Below are 18,241 nucleotides of genomic sequence, written 5' to 3'. Positions count from 1 at the left end.
GAAGGAATACCCTCCTTTAATTTTGGGTGCAGAATTATTGTTGGCGTTGTGCAGGCAGTTAAATTACACATTTTCGTACTGATCTATGCATTATTCCTCTATTATTCTACCCACATGGCGCTGTCGCGACCGCTGCATGGCCCAAGTACGTATCACGATTTCTGCGATCATAGTTATATTCTTGCCTAGATCATCTGTCTTTCTGTGCGCAAAGTTTACTATCTGTGACTGAGCAACATGTTTATTTGTCTTCTTTGACGCATTATATGCAGTGACGTTTGCTTAAATACGTAGATTTATTGGAGACTCATACGTATTTTTAAATATCTTATTGCGAGGTTTTGTGTATACAAGCAGCGAACTTTGTTTCCAGCGACTCTTTTTTTTGCCCTTTAGCGAGTTGTATCTTCGCATTTGTATATTCCATTCTATCTTCGCAATTTCTAATATATAATTTGCAGAACTCCCACATTTTATTTGTACTCACTGCTGCGAGTATTATCTCGGTGTAATTACAATACACGACGAGTTACAGCTGCTCCTGTGCAATCGATTGCAACGAGGGATAGTTTCATTGAGGTTTCTTCCTGGCCGTTGCATATGTAGAAAAATCTAAACAAGGTTATTGAATGACAAAGATTCATCAAAATATTTGTCCTCAACTTATTCATTTCATCGCCTTTACGTTTTTAATATAAGCTGCATGCACTGCTTTGCTGGTTTCGAACTGATATTGACCCTTTTCGCGGCGATCCCGTGGGCGCTGCCATATTTGATCACGTGGTGACGCGTCCATTGCTTGCCTCAACTGCCTCCGCTGCCTCCTTGTTTACAATGGAAGTGTATGACGCCGGCGCGGCTTAGAAAACCTCTGTTTTCGGAGATATCAAAGACGGTGACTAGATGGACGACACGAAGGTTTGATCACAGCTTCAGAGAACATGCAAAAGCGCTTTCGGAGCTGATTAAGCTATGTCCAAATAGCATAAGCAGCGTATATGGTGCTTGTTCTAAAAGCTGGGTTAAATATGTATTCCAAGCTGTCCGATTATGAATTCAGTCAGGATTAGTATGTTTTGCTCTTTGTTCTTTATTCGGCAAATATTTTGAAGCAGTGGCTTGTCAGTTTCTGACTCAGCGAAGTTCCTCGGTGTGGCCACTATCTGATTCAAATAGCATAAGCAGCGTATATGGTGCTTGTTCTAAAAGCTGGGTTAAATATGTATTCCAAGCTGTCCGATTATGAATTCAGTCAGGATTAGTATGTTTTGCTCTTTGTTCTTTATTCGGCAAATATTTTGAAGCAGTGGCTTGTCAGTTTCTGACTCAGCGAAGTTCCTCGGTGTGGCCACTATCTGATTATTTTCTGCCTAATCACTCGCGGGTGTGCTCAGTTCCGAATCCGATAGATTTGTTCTTGCTGCGCACAAGGCTCGAAACGTAGCTGTTTTGTACGTTGTAATACCTTGTAGCAAATATATATTACAGCTAGTAACTTGCTTACTCTTGTGGACCATCACGAAACATTCAGCTTCGACCATTGGTGCGCCATAGGTGTAGTCCGTCATTTATTGTGTGTATACAGTGCGCATATAATCAAGTGTGAGTCCATTCACTCATTCTTGATACGTCGGCGATAGAGTGGGCGTAAGTTTTCCTGTCATTTGGACAGATGTGTATTGATAACGTGCGCGAAACTTATGACAGGAAGCTGCGCTACTCCCTTTGTGATTGTTTAACGAGTGGTACTCATTCTTGCCGACGTTCTGGGGATGAAGCCCTTTCTTTGAAGGTTAGCGATACAAGGCTGGAGGATGAGCAAATTTCTGCATCCTCGAGGAAAGCCGTACATCACGAAGTGCCGGTAACACGTTCGGACAGTTGCAGCAGCGGTCCGCGAACTTCGCCACACAGATTCATTCTATTCCTTAACATGCCAGTGACTATTTTTGCAGCCAACTACTGCACACGTCTTCAATCCACATTATTCAATCTAGCATGATTGGAGCACAGTGTGTTAGCGAAAACTCAGTTGCATTTCCGACAGCTGATCGCACAGAAGCAAGGTAGAAGCGGTAATGGTTTCGTATTCGTGCGCGGTCGCTGAGGAGAGGTATTGCGCACCGCCGTGAGCGCCATCTCGTTTCTCTAAAACAAACTGCTCCGCGAAAAGGGTCAATAGTTCTAAAGTTCATGTGATGTTTATATTACTTATTAATTAGACAAAAAAAAAAACGCGGAAGCATTGATATCAGTTATTTCTGCCACAATTTTTGGGGCATACGAATTTCTTCTTTTATGACAACATACATATTTTAATGGACAGTGCATAGCGCTCAATAATTCGTTTGCAGCATCTAATATACAATGGAATTGGCAATGAAGTTATTATTCATGCATTTGATCCCTCGACAAATTCTATAAGGAGGAGGCCGCGCTGCAACCTGAGCCCCCCCCGAACAAAATTTCTGGCTACGCCACTGCACTCGATCTTGTTACTTAGTGGGGCCAGGCATGGGATGCTGAACTGGACATGTCTAGTTGAAGCTCATTCACACTGGGCCTACACAACACCGATCTTGGTCTGCCGACTGTTGGCGACAGCAGTCGTGTGTCCCTGAGAGTGACGTCACAGTACGACAATGTACGTAGCGCACTTGCAATATATGTGTCACTCTTTGGGTGAGAGAATGGTGCTGTAGCCAACGTTTTAAAGGAAGGAAAACGCAGTCGCCAACAGTTGGCAGACCAAAATTGGTGTCGTGTCGGCCTGGTGTAAATGAGCCTTTAGTTGTGCCACCGGCCGTGAACAGCATTTTAGGGCTGCGCGACTAGCCAAAATGAATCCGACCCAATCCCCACTTGGACGGATCTTTACACATTACGGATACAGGTTACGGTTTGAATTCAGGAAACCACCGTACGCGACATACGCACTTGTGAAAGGACCCTCTTCCCATTGCATTATCGACATGCAATACTCATCGCTTTGCGATTCACGGGCCCGCACTGATGGCGTTTTATTCGTGATTGCACGCTTACACTAGTGGGAATGGGTTCAAATGCTCTGCAAGTTGAAGGCCACTGTCAGAACCAACAGCCTGTGTGTAGTGGCAGTCACCGTGCAGCAGGCGGAGAAGAAGGGCCAAGAACAAAGGGACTATGAGGCTTCAGAGCGCTGATCAGCTTGCGAGCAGACTAAGGGCCCTTCACCAGGCCACATAGAAAACTTTGGTTATATGCTGAAAGTTGTTACGTACCCTCCAGGGAGTGTTCTACCACAAGAATTTTTCAAATTGGTTCATTAATAGTCTAGACAGAAATATTTTCGTGCCGCGAACCAATGCTTTCAGGAGGTGAGTATCACCACCAACATAAACACACTTTCTAGCCTCCGCAAGCGAAACTCCTTCCCTGTGTTCGCCCATGGTGGAGCTGAAGGATCGTGTGATGCATACGTCAGGAGCCTAAACCCCCCCCCCCCCTTTTTTTTTCTCTCTCGCTTTCTTGCTCCGACACCTGAACTACAGTGAGACGTACGTCGCAGACACGGACAAGAAAGAACGAATTCCATCGGACGTTCGAGAGTCCCTCTGCATTGCACCCATCCCGCGCAACATGCATCCCATATACCACAAGAGTAGAAGGCAAGCTAGAGCCAACGCCATCAAACGAAGATTCAAGCAAGACCCAGACGCCCGCTACACCGACGCGGCCAAGTATCCGCATCGAAACGCATACGCTCTCAGCGTCGTAGACTCCCGAGGCCGCGAGTTAGCATCGGCAACCGTCAAGGCACGCAACCCGGAAACTGCGGAAGAAGCGGCAATCGCTCTCGCCACCACCACATGCACAGACGCAGCAGTCATTTTCACCGACTCTCAGGCCGCCTGTAGAAATTTCTCGAGGGGCCGCATCTCGGCTGATGCACTCAAGGTACTGCAACGACGTAGCACTCCGCTCCCGTACACCTGCGTAACGTGGGTACCCGGACACGAGGGGCTAGAGGGGAACGAAGCGGCCCACACCGCTGCCCGCGAGCACGTCAGCCGGGCTCCCCTCGCCCCACACGCCCTCCGACCCGCGGCAGAAGAGGTGGAAGCCGTACCCAACAACTATTCGGCGATATTGCAACACTACAGGCTCGAGCGCCGCGTGTACCCTCCACCGCACCCAAACCTCGGCAAAGAAGAAAGCGTGGTCCTCAGACGCCTACAAAGTAATACCTACACACACGGCACTATAATGCACCGCCTCTACCCGACATCCCACAGCTACCTCTGCCCACTATGCAACGTCCCCGACACCCTGGCACACTTGCTCTTGGAATGCCCGTGGCATGAAGACAGCGAAATGCAGCCGGAAATGGACGCTAACAGAGCACCACAAGCAAACGAAGACCACCTGTTTGAAACGTGGGAGGCCAAGCTCACCCTCGGGGACCTGGAAGACCAACGACAACTCGTCGCCAGGGCCAAGAGGGCAGCCAAAGCCAGAGGGTTCCTGGACTAAGGAACCTTCCCACCTCAGGGTGATACCGGGCCTCGCTCGGGACACTGTTTCAATAATAAACGTTTCTCTCTCTCTCTCTCGCTTTCTTGCTGTGTGGTCCGGAGTCCCCCACTACGGCTTGCCTCATAATTAGATCGTGGTTTTGGCACGTAAAACCCCATAATTTAATTTTTAATTTGTGTCGTTTTGCGCAGCGCACGAATTTGCGTGCTGTGCACGGAAACACCTGACTGGTGGCATAAGTCAGTGCTACACGAACACTGAGGCAGAGACAAGTGGATCACAGAGCATGATCGCGCACTGGAGCATGGTAGAAAATCACAGTTTTGTTGTCTACGCTCGCGACTGCACTACGTGGGAACAAGCAGACGAAATGTAAATACATGTCTCATGACCATATTCATGCATGATTTGCTGTACAAGTGTGCTGATGGCTGGTCTGCTTCCACGTTGCACCCATTGCTACCTTGAATAAAAACACCCGAGCGCTTCGATGTAAGTGAGTTGCACTGCCATTTTGCATCGGAGCTACATGGGCTTTTAGTGTTTGGAGTTGCGATCAGTGCACTGTACTTTAAGCATGTGGAGCCAAAAATTATTTGGCATTTCTTACATCAAGCCATTTGGCTACGATATTTCATTTGCTGCTCATATTTTGTCACCTTGAAATTGTTTTTCCTAAATGATGTTTTTTTTAAATGTTTTTATGGGCAAGTTTGGGTTTGCTGATTTCAGGAATGACTTCCTTGACTTGCCACCCCAAGCCGTGCGAGCCACCATGGAATACTTGAAACCTGTGACTTCTGTAAGCATGCCTCCCTGATATTCAATTCATTGCACAAGAGTTGCCACTGTCTAACTGTAAACTCCACAGTGGTTTTATGGATGACCTGCTTTGATGGTTTCATTGATTGCTCTAAATAGCGTAAATATTATTGCAATTTATTTATGAGTAATGACGATTAAATACTTTTGTGCACTGCAGTAATGCTCACTGCAAACTGAAATAAAATGTTAATTTAGGAACAATATACATGCATACATTCATGCCTACTGTAGTGTACAGAGATTAGTTTCTGAAACTTCCTTTGGTATCCACTGAGGTAGTATGCACTAGTGTTCATATATCATTTATCATTTTGATATGTTGCTCTCTGAGTGGAAATTGATGTATATCTGAGAAGGAAGGTTAGAGCTCAATGAAAATGCCATGGTTGCATGATTACAGTCAAATGCACTTAAGTCTCACTATATCTCCTTGTCAGGGTCAGAAATTTCGTTTGCACTGTGCTAAGTACAATGGACTACTGATATCAGGACTATCTTTAGCAGATATATTGTGCTTGATATAAGTGGTTGTTACTGTATAATACAGATGCAGACATTTGTGGTGTGTTAGAAGCTAATGAAGATCCCATAGGTGAACTGAGCACTGGATAACACCTGAGTGTCTTGATCTGTGCTAGCAGCCACAGCGGGCTTCATTAATCGAATCTTTGAGCAGCAGCTGTGTGCTGGTGTCATGTTACGTGCCCTAATGCTTCTTCTTGATTGACTCTCTGCCCAACAGAGTGCTAAGTGTCTGTCACACAAGGTGTCTAGCGCCCGGGAAATCCAGGAAATGTCAGGGAAATTATTAACAACTGACTGAGTCGGGGAAAATTGGAGCACTAGAAACAGGAGCATATCCCACAGTTTGGAAGACTGCTTATGTTGTGCCTGTCTTCAAGAGCGGTTTGCAGTCATCTGTGTGTAATTGTTGGCCCATCTCGTTATATACCATATCTTCCAAGATATTTGAGCACAGCCTTTATAGCACTATATTGAAGCACATGTAGTCAAATAACTTATTCTGCGCAACACAACAAGGTTTCCGAAAGGGCATTTCCTGTACTGCTCAATTAGTTAGCTCTAGGATGACCTAGCAGAACTAGCTGAAAATAGGGTACAGTCTGATGCGGTGTTTTTATATTACCAAAGAGCGTATAAATACAGTCTCTCATGAGTCATTCCTGCATAAAATGAGAGCTCTAGAGATTGATGATAGTGTCATAAATGTTATTGTCGATTATCTAAGAGTTAGAAAACAATCTGTTATTGACAGTAAAAAATAAATATTTGCTGAGGGGTTACTTCGAGTGTGCTCCAGGGCTCAGTGCTAGGGCCACTTATTTCTAACCTGTGTGAAGGATATTTCTTCCAATGTTTCCTGCAACATCAGGTTGTTTTCAGACGACTGCGTGGACTATAGAGCAATTTAAGACGGAAAAGACGCAGCGTTCCAGCAGGATCTTTATATCTGCTTGCTGAGTGAAACTTGGAAACTGGCCCTAAATACTAACAAATGCTAACACATGACTGTTAAGATGAAACAATGGCGTTTATTGTCTCAGTACAGACAGACAACATGGCGGCTTCTTCCTGCCACGTCCCAGCGCCGCATGCCCGTTGTGGCTCGGTGCGCCCCCTTGGGTTCCATGTGGTCTTTCAAGGGTGGCGCTAGCTCCCGTCACAACACTCCTTTCGTCCCAAGTTCGAGTTACGGTGAATACCGTTGCACGGGTCGGCGCGTTCTGACCGACCGTCGAAGCACCGGTGTCTGGGGAACAGCTCTAGTGCCAGCAGGACTGGTACTTGCGTGGTCACTCATTTCTGCCGGTGTCCGGGGAAATAGCTGGAGCGTCAGCTGGACTGGTAATTGCGTGGTCACTCGGTTCCGCCAGCCAAGGTAGCACGCTTGTTTGTGCCTCACCCCCCAGAGTGGCAGAACGCACTGGCGTCGTTGCTTCTCTTTCGTCCAATAATGGCTGCCTGAGCGCTTCTGTCTGCTGCTCGTTGTCGCTGCCTCTTCCCGATGTGGACACCTCCTCTGTGCCTCCGAGGCGCAGGTGGTCTGCATGTCGGTTCCGCACTGTGCCATCTGCCAGCTGCACCTCAGTTGATGAACTGGTGGCTCCTCCGACGCCTTCAGGCACCCATCTGGGTCCTGGCCTGAAGTTTCTTGCCCAGATAGTGTCGCCAACCTGAGGAACTGGTTCTCTTCTGGCTGAAGAATCGCTGCGTACCTTGTGCTGTAATTGTCGTAATTGTACCTTGCTGCGCAAGTCTGTCTTCAGCAAATCTAACGCCTTGAGCTGTTGACCCATCAATAGTTCTGCCGGGGAACGACCGGTGAGGGCATGGGGTGTGCTTCTGTATGCTAAGAAAATTCTAGCAACTCGACACTCAAAATCCCCAGGCTGCGTCTTCTTGAGTTTGTCCTTTACAGTTTGTACGACCCTCTCAGTGGCCCCATTGGATGCCGGATGGTATGGTGGAATCAAAGTAGGACGGTACCCCATTACGAGTGAAGAACGACTTGTAGGTTGTACTTGTGAAGGCAGGTCCATGGCAAGCAAAGATGTTGCCATGGTCCAATCCATGGCAAGCAAAGATGTTGCGGAGGCATGCAATTGTTGCCTCCGCCGACGGTGACGTCACTCAGACCACTTCCACCCATTTAGAGTATGCATCTACGAGTACTAAGAAGTACACCTTGAAACGGTCCCCCAAAATCAACGTGTAGATGAGACCATGCTCGCTCAGGGAACGGCCATGGCGCCTGCTGTATTGCCTTGGGAGCTTTCCAATACACCTGGCAGACCGTGCACCTGCCCACCTTCATAGCAATGTCCTCATCAATGCCCGGCCACTACACATGACGTCGGGCCACTACATTTTTAAACTCCAGGATGGCTCTCATGCAAAAGGTCCAACACTACTGCTCTTAGTGCATACCTGCCAACTCTCCCGAATTGTCCGGGAGCCTCCCGAATTTTTCTCGCATCTCCCGATTGTACGGACGTGACCTCAAATCTCCCGAAAAGTGGCCGCCACAGCACAGCGGTTTTTAAAAATTTTTTAAATGTCCAGTAGTATAACCGTGCGAGAAAGCAGCGCGGGAGCAGTTAGTGCACCTTGAGTTGTGGTAGTAGGCCGCCAGCACCACCACGAAGGCGAGCAACCGATTGGCTCGTCTCAGTCTGGGTCGCGCGTTTTTAGTAATCCAGTCGTTATATTATCGTGAGTGCGCTAGGTTTCAGTTGGGTTTGTCAGGTTGTCAAGCAAAGTGCAAATACCGAACTACTCTTTGGTTCCCCGAGTTTAGTTGGAACGATCGATGGCATTTTCAAAAACCAAGAATAAGTACTTGCAAGTATTTGAGGTCATACACGACTGAGTTTCTGTGCTGTGTCACTTCGCATAGTCGTGACAAGTATGAACTATGTACCCCGTACGCCGTTTCGAACGGCGGCAACATCTTTTTTTAGGGGGGTTCAACGTTTTTCTGACCCCCCTCCCCCCCCCCCCCTCTCGCGCGGCGGTCTCCCGAATTTTCATCTAGCTAGGTTGGCAGGTATGTTAGTGATACTGGAACAACCACCCGGCTCCGTCGTAGCACACAGCCCTCCATCACCGAGAATTCCTCCATTTGGTTTGCAAAGGCCACCACTCTTGCCCTGGTGGCAAGTGTTCTCCAGACCACAATGCCACATGCAAGGGAGCTAACACTGGGTCCTGATCGGTTGCCGACTCCACTACAGCTGCTGAGAGGACATTTGGGTATGCACCTTCCAACATGAACACATCCTGAATCCTGGAATCCTCCAGCGGTGCCCTAGCAAGCGGCAGTCGACTCAAAGTGTCGGCATTTCCCAATCTCGCTCCTGGTCTGTAGTGTAATCTGTAGTTGTAGCCACTCAATGTCAGAGCCCATCTCAGCACTCTTGGCGAACTTCGAAGGGGTATGCGGCTGTCATGGCTGAACAGTCCCAGTAACGGTCTGTGGTCGGTGAAAATTTCAAATGATCATCCCCACACAAATTGGTGGACCTTTAGCACACCGAACACCACTTCCAGCGCCTCCTTATCCAACTGACTGTAGTTCTTTTCAGCTGCTGTCAATCGCGTTGATGCAAACGCCGCAGGCTTCTCCTCTCCGGACTGCAGCCGATGTGCCAGTACAACTCCAATGCCATAAGGTGATGCATCACAACACAGTAATAGAGGTAACTTGTGGTCACAATAAACAACACCTCTGCAGATTTCAGTAACTGCTTGCTTTGCGTTAAATGCTGCTTCCTGTTAGCCCCCCAGTGCCATGACGTGTCTTTTTTGAGCAAAACGTGCAATGGGTGCAACACCGTTGATAAGTTCGGCAGAAATCTTCGGTAAAAATTGAGGAGACCGAGGTACCTCTGCAACTCTCGTGTGTCCGATGGGGCCGGTGCTTGTACGATGGCCTTGATCTTCTCAGGTGCTGGGTGCAGGCCATGCTTATCAATGACATATTCCAGCTATTCCACGCTTGTTCTCTTGAACACACATTTTTGGAGCTTCAACCTTAACCCTGCGCCACTCAGTCGCCGCAGCACTTCTTCCAAATTGTTATGGTGGTCCTTTTCGGAGACCCCAGACACCAGTATGTCGTCGAAATACATGACAGTCCGGCGGCAGCTGCGAAGCAGACTCTCCATTTCGCGCTGGAAAATTGCAGGTGCTGATGCCACTCCGAATGGCAGTCGGTTGTACTGAAAAAGTCCTTCCTGTATGTTGATAGTCACCAATTTCTTAGACTCCTCATCCAACTCCACTTGCTGGTATGCATCCCGAAGATTTAACTTTGAGAACATCACGCCTCCCGCCAGTTGAGCCCAGATTTCTTCGACCCATGGCACCGGGTACGTCTCGATATCTGCTGCCCGGTTACCGTGACCTTGAAGTCTCCGCACAATCAGATTTTTCCGTCCTTCTTCAAAACTGGAACCAACGGTGCCGCCCATTCCATGGTCCACACTGGCCTGAGGATATCTTCTCACTGCAACCGCTGTAGTTCCTGCGCCACCATGTCCTGCAGAGCAAATGGTACTGGTCTCGGCCTGAAGAAACGTGGTTTCACGTCCTCCACGTCCTCTGGCACTCTTATCTTGGCTTTCACTCCTGCAATGTTACGGAGACCTTCTGAAAACACATCAGGAAATCGGCTTATCAGGTCATTCACGTCATCGACCGAGTGCACATTCAGCAGACTGTCGAGCGGCATACCAAAAGCTTTCGCCCAGTTCCTCCCTAGCAGGGCCCGCATACCGCTCTTGACGACGAACAATGGTAGTCAAGCGTGCTATCCTTCGAATTTGGCCAGCACTGTCGCTTTCCCCACGATCGCGGATTGGTGGCCGAATTAGCCTCTCAGCTTGAGATCGGAATTTTCCAGCACCATCCTTGCAAACAGCCTCGTGAACTCTGCTTTGCCAATCACCGAGTAGACGGCCCCCGCATCAACTTCCATGCGTAGCGACTGACCTTCCACGAGTACTGTGGCACAAATAGGGGGCACCTTCGGCTCCACAACATTCCCAGCCTGAGACTGTGGAACAGCGGTATTCGTCGACCCGCCCTCTATCGACCACAAATTGCCAACGTCTGTCTCTCCAATTTTTTTGACGGATGCCGCGTCTACCGGTTCCACAACCTTCATCGCACACCTAGGTTGATATCTCGCCAGTCCGACTCCCTGCCGTCCACCTTTATGTTCCGTGTCCTGCAGCTTTGCTCCAGCTTCTTGTCCACTTGTGCATTTCTTTGCTGCATGGCCTTTCTTCTGACAACAAAAACACCGCAGATTCCGGAACTTGCACGATAGCTCGTGGTGCCGCCCGCCACATCCATAACAATCACCGACAATCTCGCCAGTTCTTGACACTCGGTTAATGGCCACGCTGTCCACCTGGCCGGTCATTATTATGGCGCCCGAAACGGCGGCTTCCATGCTGGTAATGATATTGACAGCGCGGTCCAGTGTTAGCTCAGATTCTTCTAGCAGGCGCCGTCTCATTGCATCGTCCCGAATACCATGTATGATTCGGTCTCTCGGGTTGTTTTCTGATTTCCCGCCGAACACACAAGGGTCTGCCAACTTACGCAGCTCCGCAACAAAGTCCTTGACCGCTTCGCCATCCCTTTGTGTGCGGCAATGAAAATGATACCGCTGTACTATCACTGACGGCTTCAGTGCGTAATGGTTTATAAGCAGCTGAAGACTTTCCGTGAGCGGAACATCACTTGGTCGTTGAGGTGCCAGTAATTGTCGCAGCAACAAGTACGTCGGTCTTCTACACGAACTCAAAAACACTGCACTCTGCTTGTCAACTGAGACGCTGTTGGCGATGAAGTGTTGCTCCAGCACTTGCACGTACTCCTCCCATTCGTGTCCTTCCCCTGTAAACGGCTCCAACTTCGCCGTCACGACTGTTTGCCTCTTACAGCCTGGCTCCAAACTTGATTAATCCTCGTCACCAGTTGTTAAGATGAAACAATGGCGTTTATTGTCTCAGTACAGACAGACAATATGGCGGCTTCTTCCTGCCACGTCCCAGCGCCGAATGCCCGTTGTGGCTTGGTGCGCCCCCTGGGGTTCCATTTGGTCTTTCAGTGGTGGCACTAGCTCACCTCACAACAATGACCTTCTCTAACTCGAAACATTTAATCAATACTAACTGCAGCATAGGTCAAAGCACACTTAGAAAAGGATCAGGGGTTAATTACCTGGGGGTAATGCTTTTGGAGGGCCTGACTTTAGCGAGCAGATTGACATGATCGTGAATAAAACCAGCAAGATACTGAATCTTGTCATTAAAACAATTAAAAATGCCCCTCGGGACCTAAGAAAATCAGCATACTGTTCTTTGATCAGACCCCACCTACGCAAATTCTGTATGGGATCCTTATCAATAATGCTACATAGATAAGCTTGAAGGTATACTAAACTGTGCCACTAGATTTTTAATGAAACAGTACTCATGTAAAATAAGTGTAACAACAATAAAAGAACAGCATTGGAATTGAGCCACTCTATACGAAAAGGATAAATCCAGACCACGGTGTAAGAACATTTAGGTGTTGACACTGCACGCGCACGAGTGTCCAGATTATGTTCGGCAGCGCGTGGGCACACCGAGTAGCTCTGCTGCGAGCAGATACAGTGTAGACCGCTTATAACGTAATTCACCAGAGTCATGAATATCTGCACTATAAGCGGTACTGCACGATAACCAAAACAATTTTGAAGCCCTGCACGTATGCAAAACATGTAGACCAAGCAGTCGCGCGTATCCGTGAATCGAAGCGTGTGACTGGGAGTTTTACATCCGTTTAAATTTACCAACGTTGAAAGGTTAATCTCCAAGTACCCACGATCTTCGCATGAAGCGTACAAAGTAATAATTAAAAAAGTCTGAGTTTCGCCCGAAAGGCGAAGCATCAATTGCGATAGCAAATTACAGTGTAGACCGCTTATAACGCAAGTCACCGGAGTCACGAATATCCGCACTATAAGCGGTACCGCACTATAACCAAAGCAACAATTTTCAAGGCTGCACATATGCAAAACATGTGCACCGAGCCGCCACACGTATGCGACAGTCAAGGAATGCAGCTAGAACGTTTGCATGCAATTTACAGTCGAATCTTGTTAATTCGAACCAAATCACGCGGCGGCGCCTCCAACCGGCATTGCGCCGCCACTGCCATAGAGTAAAAGCTTAGGAGAGACCCCTCAATGTCGCGCGCAAACAAAAAAGAAAGAAAAAACGCGGCGGAAGTTTCACCCTCTCTCAAATGGCAATGTCGCCGATTCTGGGCTGCGCCGGAACATGCGTGTACGTGCCGACGTCTCAGCCACGCTACCGTAGCCACGCGTAGAAAATGGCAGTGAACCCTTCTTTCTCCTTTATGCTTCCTCTACTTTCTAGTCACGTGTTGACCTTGCACACTGCGGCTACGGCACAGAGGGAAGCAGCGGCGCTGTCCCAGGCCGGCCAACGCCCGCTTCCCGATAACGGCAGAAAACGAAACTTCGGGGAGCTGGCGCCGGGCCGGCTGTAGCGGCGGCGGGCGCGCACGGTGACAGTCGAAAGTGAGGGAGGGCGAGAGGAGCCACCGAAGCGGCGGAGTTGCCGAGGCGAAATCCGCTTCCCTGCTGCCCTCCTCCCTCATATTCCACGGTCTCTGCGTGTGCCCTTCCCCATGCCGTGCTGGTGCCGCCCGCTCCCTGAAGTTTCGTTGACTGCCGTTATCGTGAAGCGAGCTAGGCCGGCCTTGGCAGTTTCGTGGCCCTCGCTCGCTATGCGCGCCGTGATATTTCACGACTCGCACTCAAGGTTCTGGTTTCAGCCTCACTGGCTGTTCGTTCACACCACGTGCCCTTCTCCTCCACTTCGTCTCTCTTTCTTCCTCGAGCACTCCTTGGGGCGCCTGTTTGAGGGGAGCGTTTGCCGTCTCCGCTGACTTCTGTACTCCCAGGCAGCCGCACTGTAACCGGTATTTTGTTTCCCGCAACTGCACTATAAGCGATACGTGTATACATAGAGTGCTATGGGAAAATTAACGGGAGTTGAAAAAGACCGCACTATATCCGGTCCTGCAATATAAGCGGTTACGTTATAAGTGGTCTATACTGTAGTAGAGAGCTATAAGAAGTAGGGATAGTAGTTTTATTGGCTGCATAAACTTGACACATTCGCTTTCTAACTGAATTAACAAGCGTGGTGTCAACGCGCACAAGCAAACATGAATAGACTCGATGACTGCAGACAACCACTGTAAAACGCTGGCATGGGGAAATGCGCGCGCCGCAGCGAGCGAAGGTTCGTGCGGTATGTCGCTTCAACGGAAACTGAGCGGCAGAAGCACAGCGCATACAATGGTCAGAGCTGTGTGGAAATTGCTTTCAAGATACAGTGCGCGCGACAACACCGACAGCCGGCGTATTTTTTGGCAGAGTAGAAGCCGCCCCCCCCCCCTCTCGTGCTGCCTTCCCGCTTTGCTCCTTTCGCGTGGGAGATTGCGTCGCCAGTTCCCCTTGCACCCGGTTGCATGATACGCATTTGGTGCCGCAGCACAGCGTCGCCCCCCCTCCCTCCCTCTCATACCCCCACGGCCTTTCGCGCGATGGAAGTCGCGTTTGGTCTCCGCTGTGCGTTCGCTCTCCATGAAGGCGCGCGTCCCCCACGCGCTTTCACTTGCACATCCGGTGCATGGCGACGATTTTATCGCCCTTGGACTCATGCTCCACGTCTCATGCTCCTCCTCCGTATTGCCCTCGTTGATCTCCTCTCCCATCGGTGGGCGAATTTCGTTGAGAAGCGTGCTCGCTACGGCCCTTGTTGGCGAGATTTTCTTGCGGAAGCCGCATTATAACCGGTATTTCGTCTCACTCAGTTGCACCGTAACCGGTATCCCTAGCAAAAATTCCAATACAAAAACTAATAGCCTATTAGGTTATTGATACTAATACAGTCTATTAGGTCTGTTGGTGTATTAGTCTAATAGATATTGGTGTATTAGTCTAATAGGCCTATTAGTCTAGTTAGGTCTATTAGTGTATTAGTCTAATAGGCCTGTTTGTGTATTAGTTTAATAGGCCTATTAGTATTAGTCTAATAGGTCTATTGCTGTGAAAGAAAATGTTGCAATGCACCAGGTAACGAAAAACAGGTAAAATTGCTTGAAGCATTTATTAGCACAGCATGTCTTTTCACAGATTCCTCTTTCGAGATCTTCGTCAGGTCAGCAATCTTGATTAAGACCTTTTCATTGACTTCGACCAGAGGACGTCCTTTTGAGGAAGTGGTTAAAAAAACCTGGGCACAAAAATGCACACGTATAGAAACAGTTAAAAGCAGGGGTGCTAGTTCTACCACTAAACATTTAAGCTGGCAATATTTGCTTCCAAATTAGAATGATGTGGCTCGCCAATATTTTAGGACACTTGATATATGATAGCTCAAAATGTTTATCATAATAAAAAAAGTTGTCGCAGTTTCACCCAAAAGGCGAAGCACCAATTGCGATAGCAAATTATTAGAGCTATACGGAGTAAGGATAGTAGTTTTATCAGCTCTATTAATTTGGACATGCAGCAGCACCAGTAACGCGCAGAACTGTTGTCGACGCCGTCGGCGTTTTGCCCGCGTTCGCACCGAACGCGCGCGGAGTTTTTATATAAATACGTATTTGGTGCCGCAGCTAAACATCGCCTCCCCTCCCTCCCTCCCTCCCGTCCCCCCACAGCCATTCGCGCGACGGAGAAAGTTGCGTTTGCTCTCTATATATGGAAAGGAGGAAAGAGACGCTTAATTCTGCGGGCCTTCAGGGAGCCCGGCGCAGAACGCGCGTTTGCTCTCCGACGTGCGTTCGCTCCCCGTGAAAGCGCGCGTCCCTCGCGCCCTTTCACTCGCACATACAGCGTCCGGAGCGCGGCGACGATTTCATCGCCGTTGACGTCATACGGAACCTCACGGCGACGGCGACGCGACGCCGACGGCAGAAATCTGGTTTGGAGTGCCCATATAATTGCTATCGCAATAAAATTACGATACCTGACATCACAGGACAATTATAAAGCACACAAAATCAACATAAGATGTGTGTCCCATCGAAACTGTAGACAGATATACGGAACTCTAGACAGAAATCTTGCACAGCGTTGTCGGAAACAGGCATGTTATTGCTGCAACGCACACAGTAATCGGCCCGACGGCACTGTACTTACGTCCACCGTCAGGATAAAAAAAAAAGAAGAAAGCACTTCATACTGTACTACAGAAGCATAAATAAGAAGTATAATTACCTCGAAATGGTAAATCGGCGCCGGGGAAAACGCTGCACATTGATGCACGCTGATAAATTCACAAAGCCGCGAAGAACAGGGGTAGAACAGTTGCCTTGCGTTGTTTTGAAGTATTAACAGCAGCCATAGGATAAAACTATCAAAATATACTACTGCACGAATGAGATTGCGCAGGTGCAAACACCACGGGTCCCACGCACTCCTCGCGTGACGCCTCGCCTTGACATGGCAGCTGCCATGGCTTCAGGCGCAAACAAATATGGTTGCTGCCATTGCACCGTCATTCGTTAGCTGACCGGGCACTGCGATTCTGCCTTGCAGATTACGGCTGGTTGTTCTGCCTTTATTTTTTTTTTTTTTGTGCGGAAGTATTCGCTGTGCTGTAAACACTAGCTCAGGGGTTCTCAGGTACGTTCATCCCAGGGAGCCCTGCTAAGCTCCATAAAGTACCAAGGAACCCCCCCCCCCCCCCCCCCCCCCGATTTAACCGAATTATCGAGGGTATCAAGAAAACAAACAAATGCTGCACTACGTCAACACACTTTTATTTACTCAATGAATCGTCAAATCTTGTTTCTATTTAGCACAAGACCAGTGCGGAAGATGAAATTCTCTTCATCTCATGACTGATTAGCGCTAGCAGCGGCGAAGGCCTCGCGACATCCTTCGCGGCGCGCGTTTTCATCTGAGACGCGCTTTGCACCAACGGGCGCACATCCCGATTATTTTTTCGCCACTCAGCTGCTCGCCAACAAATTGTCCGTCCATCGCGATGTAGCCGGTGCTTTTTATCTTTGACAGCTTTGCACTGAGTAAAAGCGAAACTACTGCTTGCCGCAACTGCTGTCGACGAAACCGCGGCCGCTATCGACGCGATCATGGACGGCGATCTTGCGGTTCAGAAGGCAGGCGGCTGACGCACGCACCAAGTCAAAACGAAACTACCTTTCGCTGCAAGAAGTGCGGACGAAACTGCGGTCGCTATCGACGCTACCATGGGAGGCGACTACGCAGTTGTGAAGGCACGCAGCCGACGCGCTCATCGAGTGAAAACGAAACTACTATTTGCCGCAACCGCTGCGGACGAAACTGCGGTGGTTATCGACGCGATCAGAGATAGCGACTACGCACTTACGGAGGCACGCGGCTAGCCGCCAACGCGGTGTTACGCGCGGCGATAAACGCAAGAATAAAGGCTTTAAAGGCACAATTAGGCACGAAGCGCTTCGGCGTTGCTGTCAGTCACGTGCCGCGTACGATTGCCGCTGAGGACCACGGCGATGCGGACTGCGCCGCTTCGTTTCGGTTGGACGCTACGCCGTTCTTGCTCTTATGCGGCGCGCATTTGCGGTGCTCCGCGGGTTTTTTTTTTTTTTTCTTTTTTTTTTTTCCCTTCAACGTATAGGTCAGTGCGCACGCTATCGGCACCTACCCTATCTACAAATAGGAGAAAGGCGCATGGTGGTAAGTTACGGCCTCCGAGATTCAAGTGCGAAAGCTTAGGCGCGCTGCCCGTTCTCAGAGGTTGGGTGGCTACAAGCTGCTTGCGTATTTATTGCGCAGTTCGCGCGTTGCTAGCTGTTACGCACTGTGATGTGCTTTTTGACACTCGGGCATGGGTAATGGAGGTTCTTTGGATTAAGCGCACCTCGTGTTCGCCGTTTTAGACACTTGTCGGGAGCGGGACCAGAGAAAATTTATCAGTGGCTCGCGGAACCGCAAGCAGGGGCCTGCGGAACCCGTAGGTTCCGCGGAACCCACTTTGAGAACCCATGCACTAGCTGTTTCCTCAACGACTCATCGCGACGCAAAATTGGCAAGACCATGTAGGCGCACGTCGCTATTGTATATGTCGCTGAGAGATAGCCAGTTTCACTGGCTTAGTTCGCTGAAACTAATGCAAACGTGCGAACGCAGTCTGCTGCACAATGGTACAGCGGAATTTTTAATTATTCAGTGATTAAATAGAGACACCTCTCCATGCAAGCAAGCGGTCTGCTAATCTATTTGTTTCATCAACTTTCACCAGCAAACAAAAGCTGTGGAATCCAGCAATACATG

At 49.0% G+C, this 18,241-nt stretch overlaps 1 protein-coding gene across 1 annotated transcript in view; it reads left to right on the top strand.

Annotated features, from left to right (window-relative positions):
* Window positions 1-5,244: 5,244 nt before the first annotated feature.
* Window positions 5,245-18,241, top strand: part of LOC119444752 (uncharacterized) — an 87,618-nt gene continuing 74,621 nt past the window's right edge. The window contains exon 1 of the mRNA XM_049664729.1: window positions 5,245-5,317. Coding sequence (XP_049520686.1) covers window positions 5,291-5,317 — 27 coding nt within the window. The 5' untranslated portion in view covers window positions 5,245-5,290. The remainder of the gene's footprint in view (window positions 5,318-18,241) is intronic.

This window comes from Dermacentor silvarum, chromosome 3, assembly GCF_013339745.2.
Source record: "Dermacentor silvarum isolate Dsil-2018 chromosome 3, BIME_Dsil_1.4, whole genome shotgun sequence".
Lineage (NCBI taxonomy): Eukaryota > Metazoa > Arthropoda > Arachnida > Ixodida > Ixodidae > Dermacentor > Dermacentor silvarum.
The sequence above is the reverse complement of the archived record's forward strand: the minus strand, read 5'-3'. Positions and strand labels throughout refer to the sequence as shown.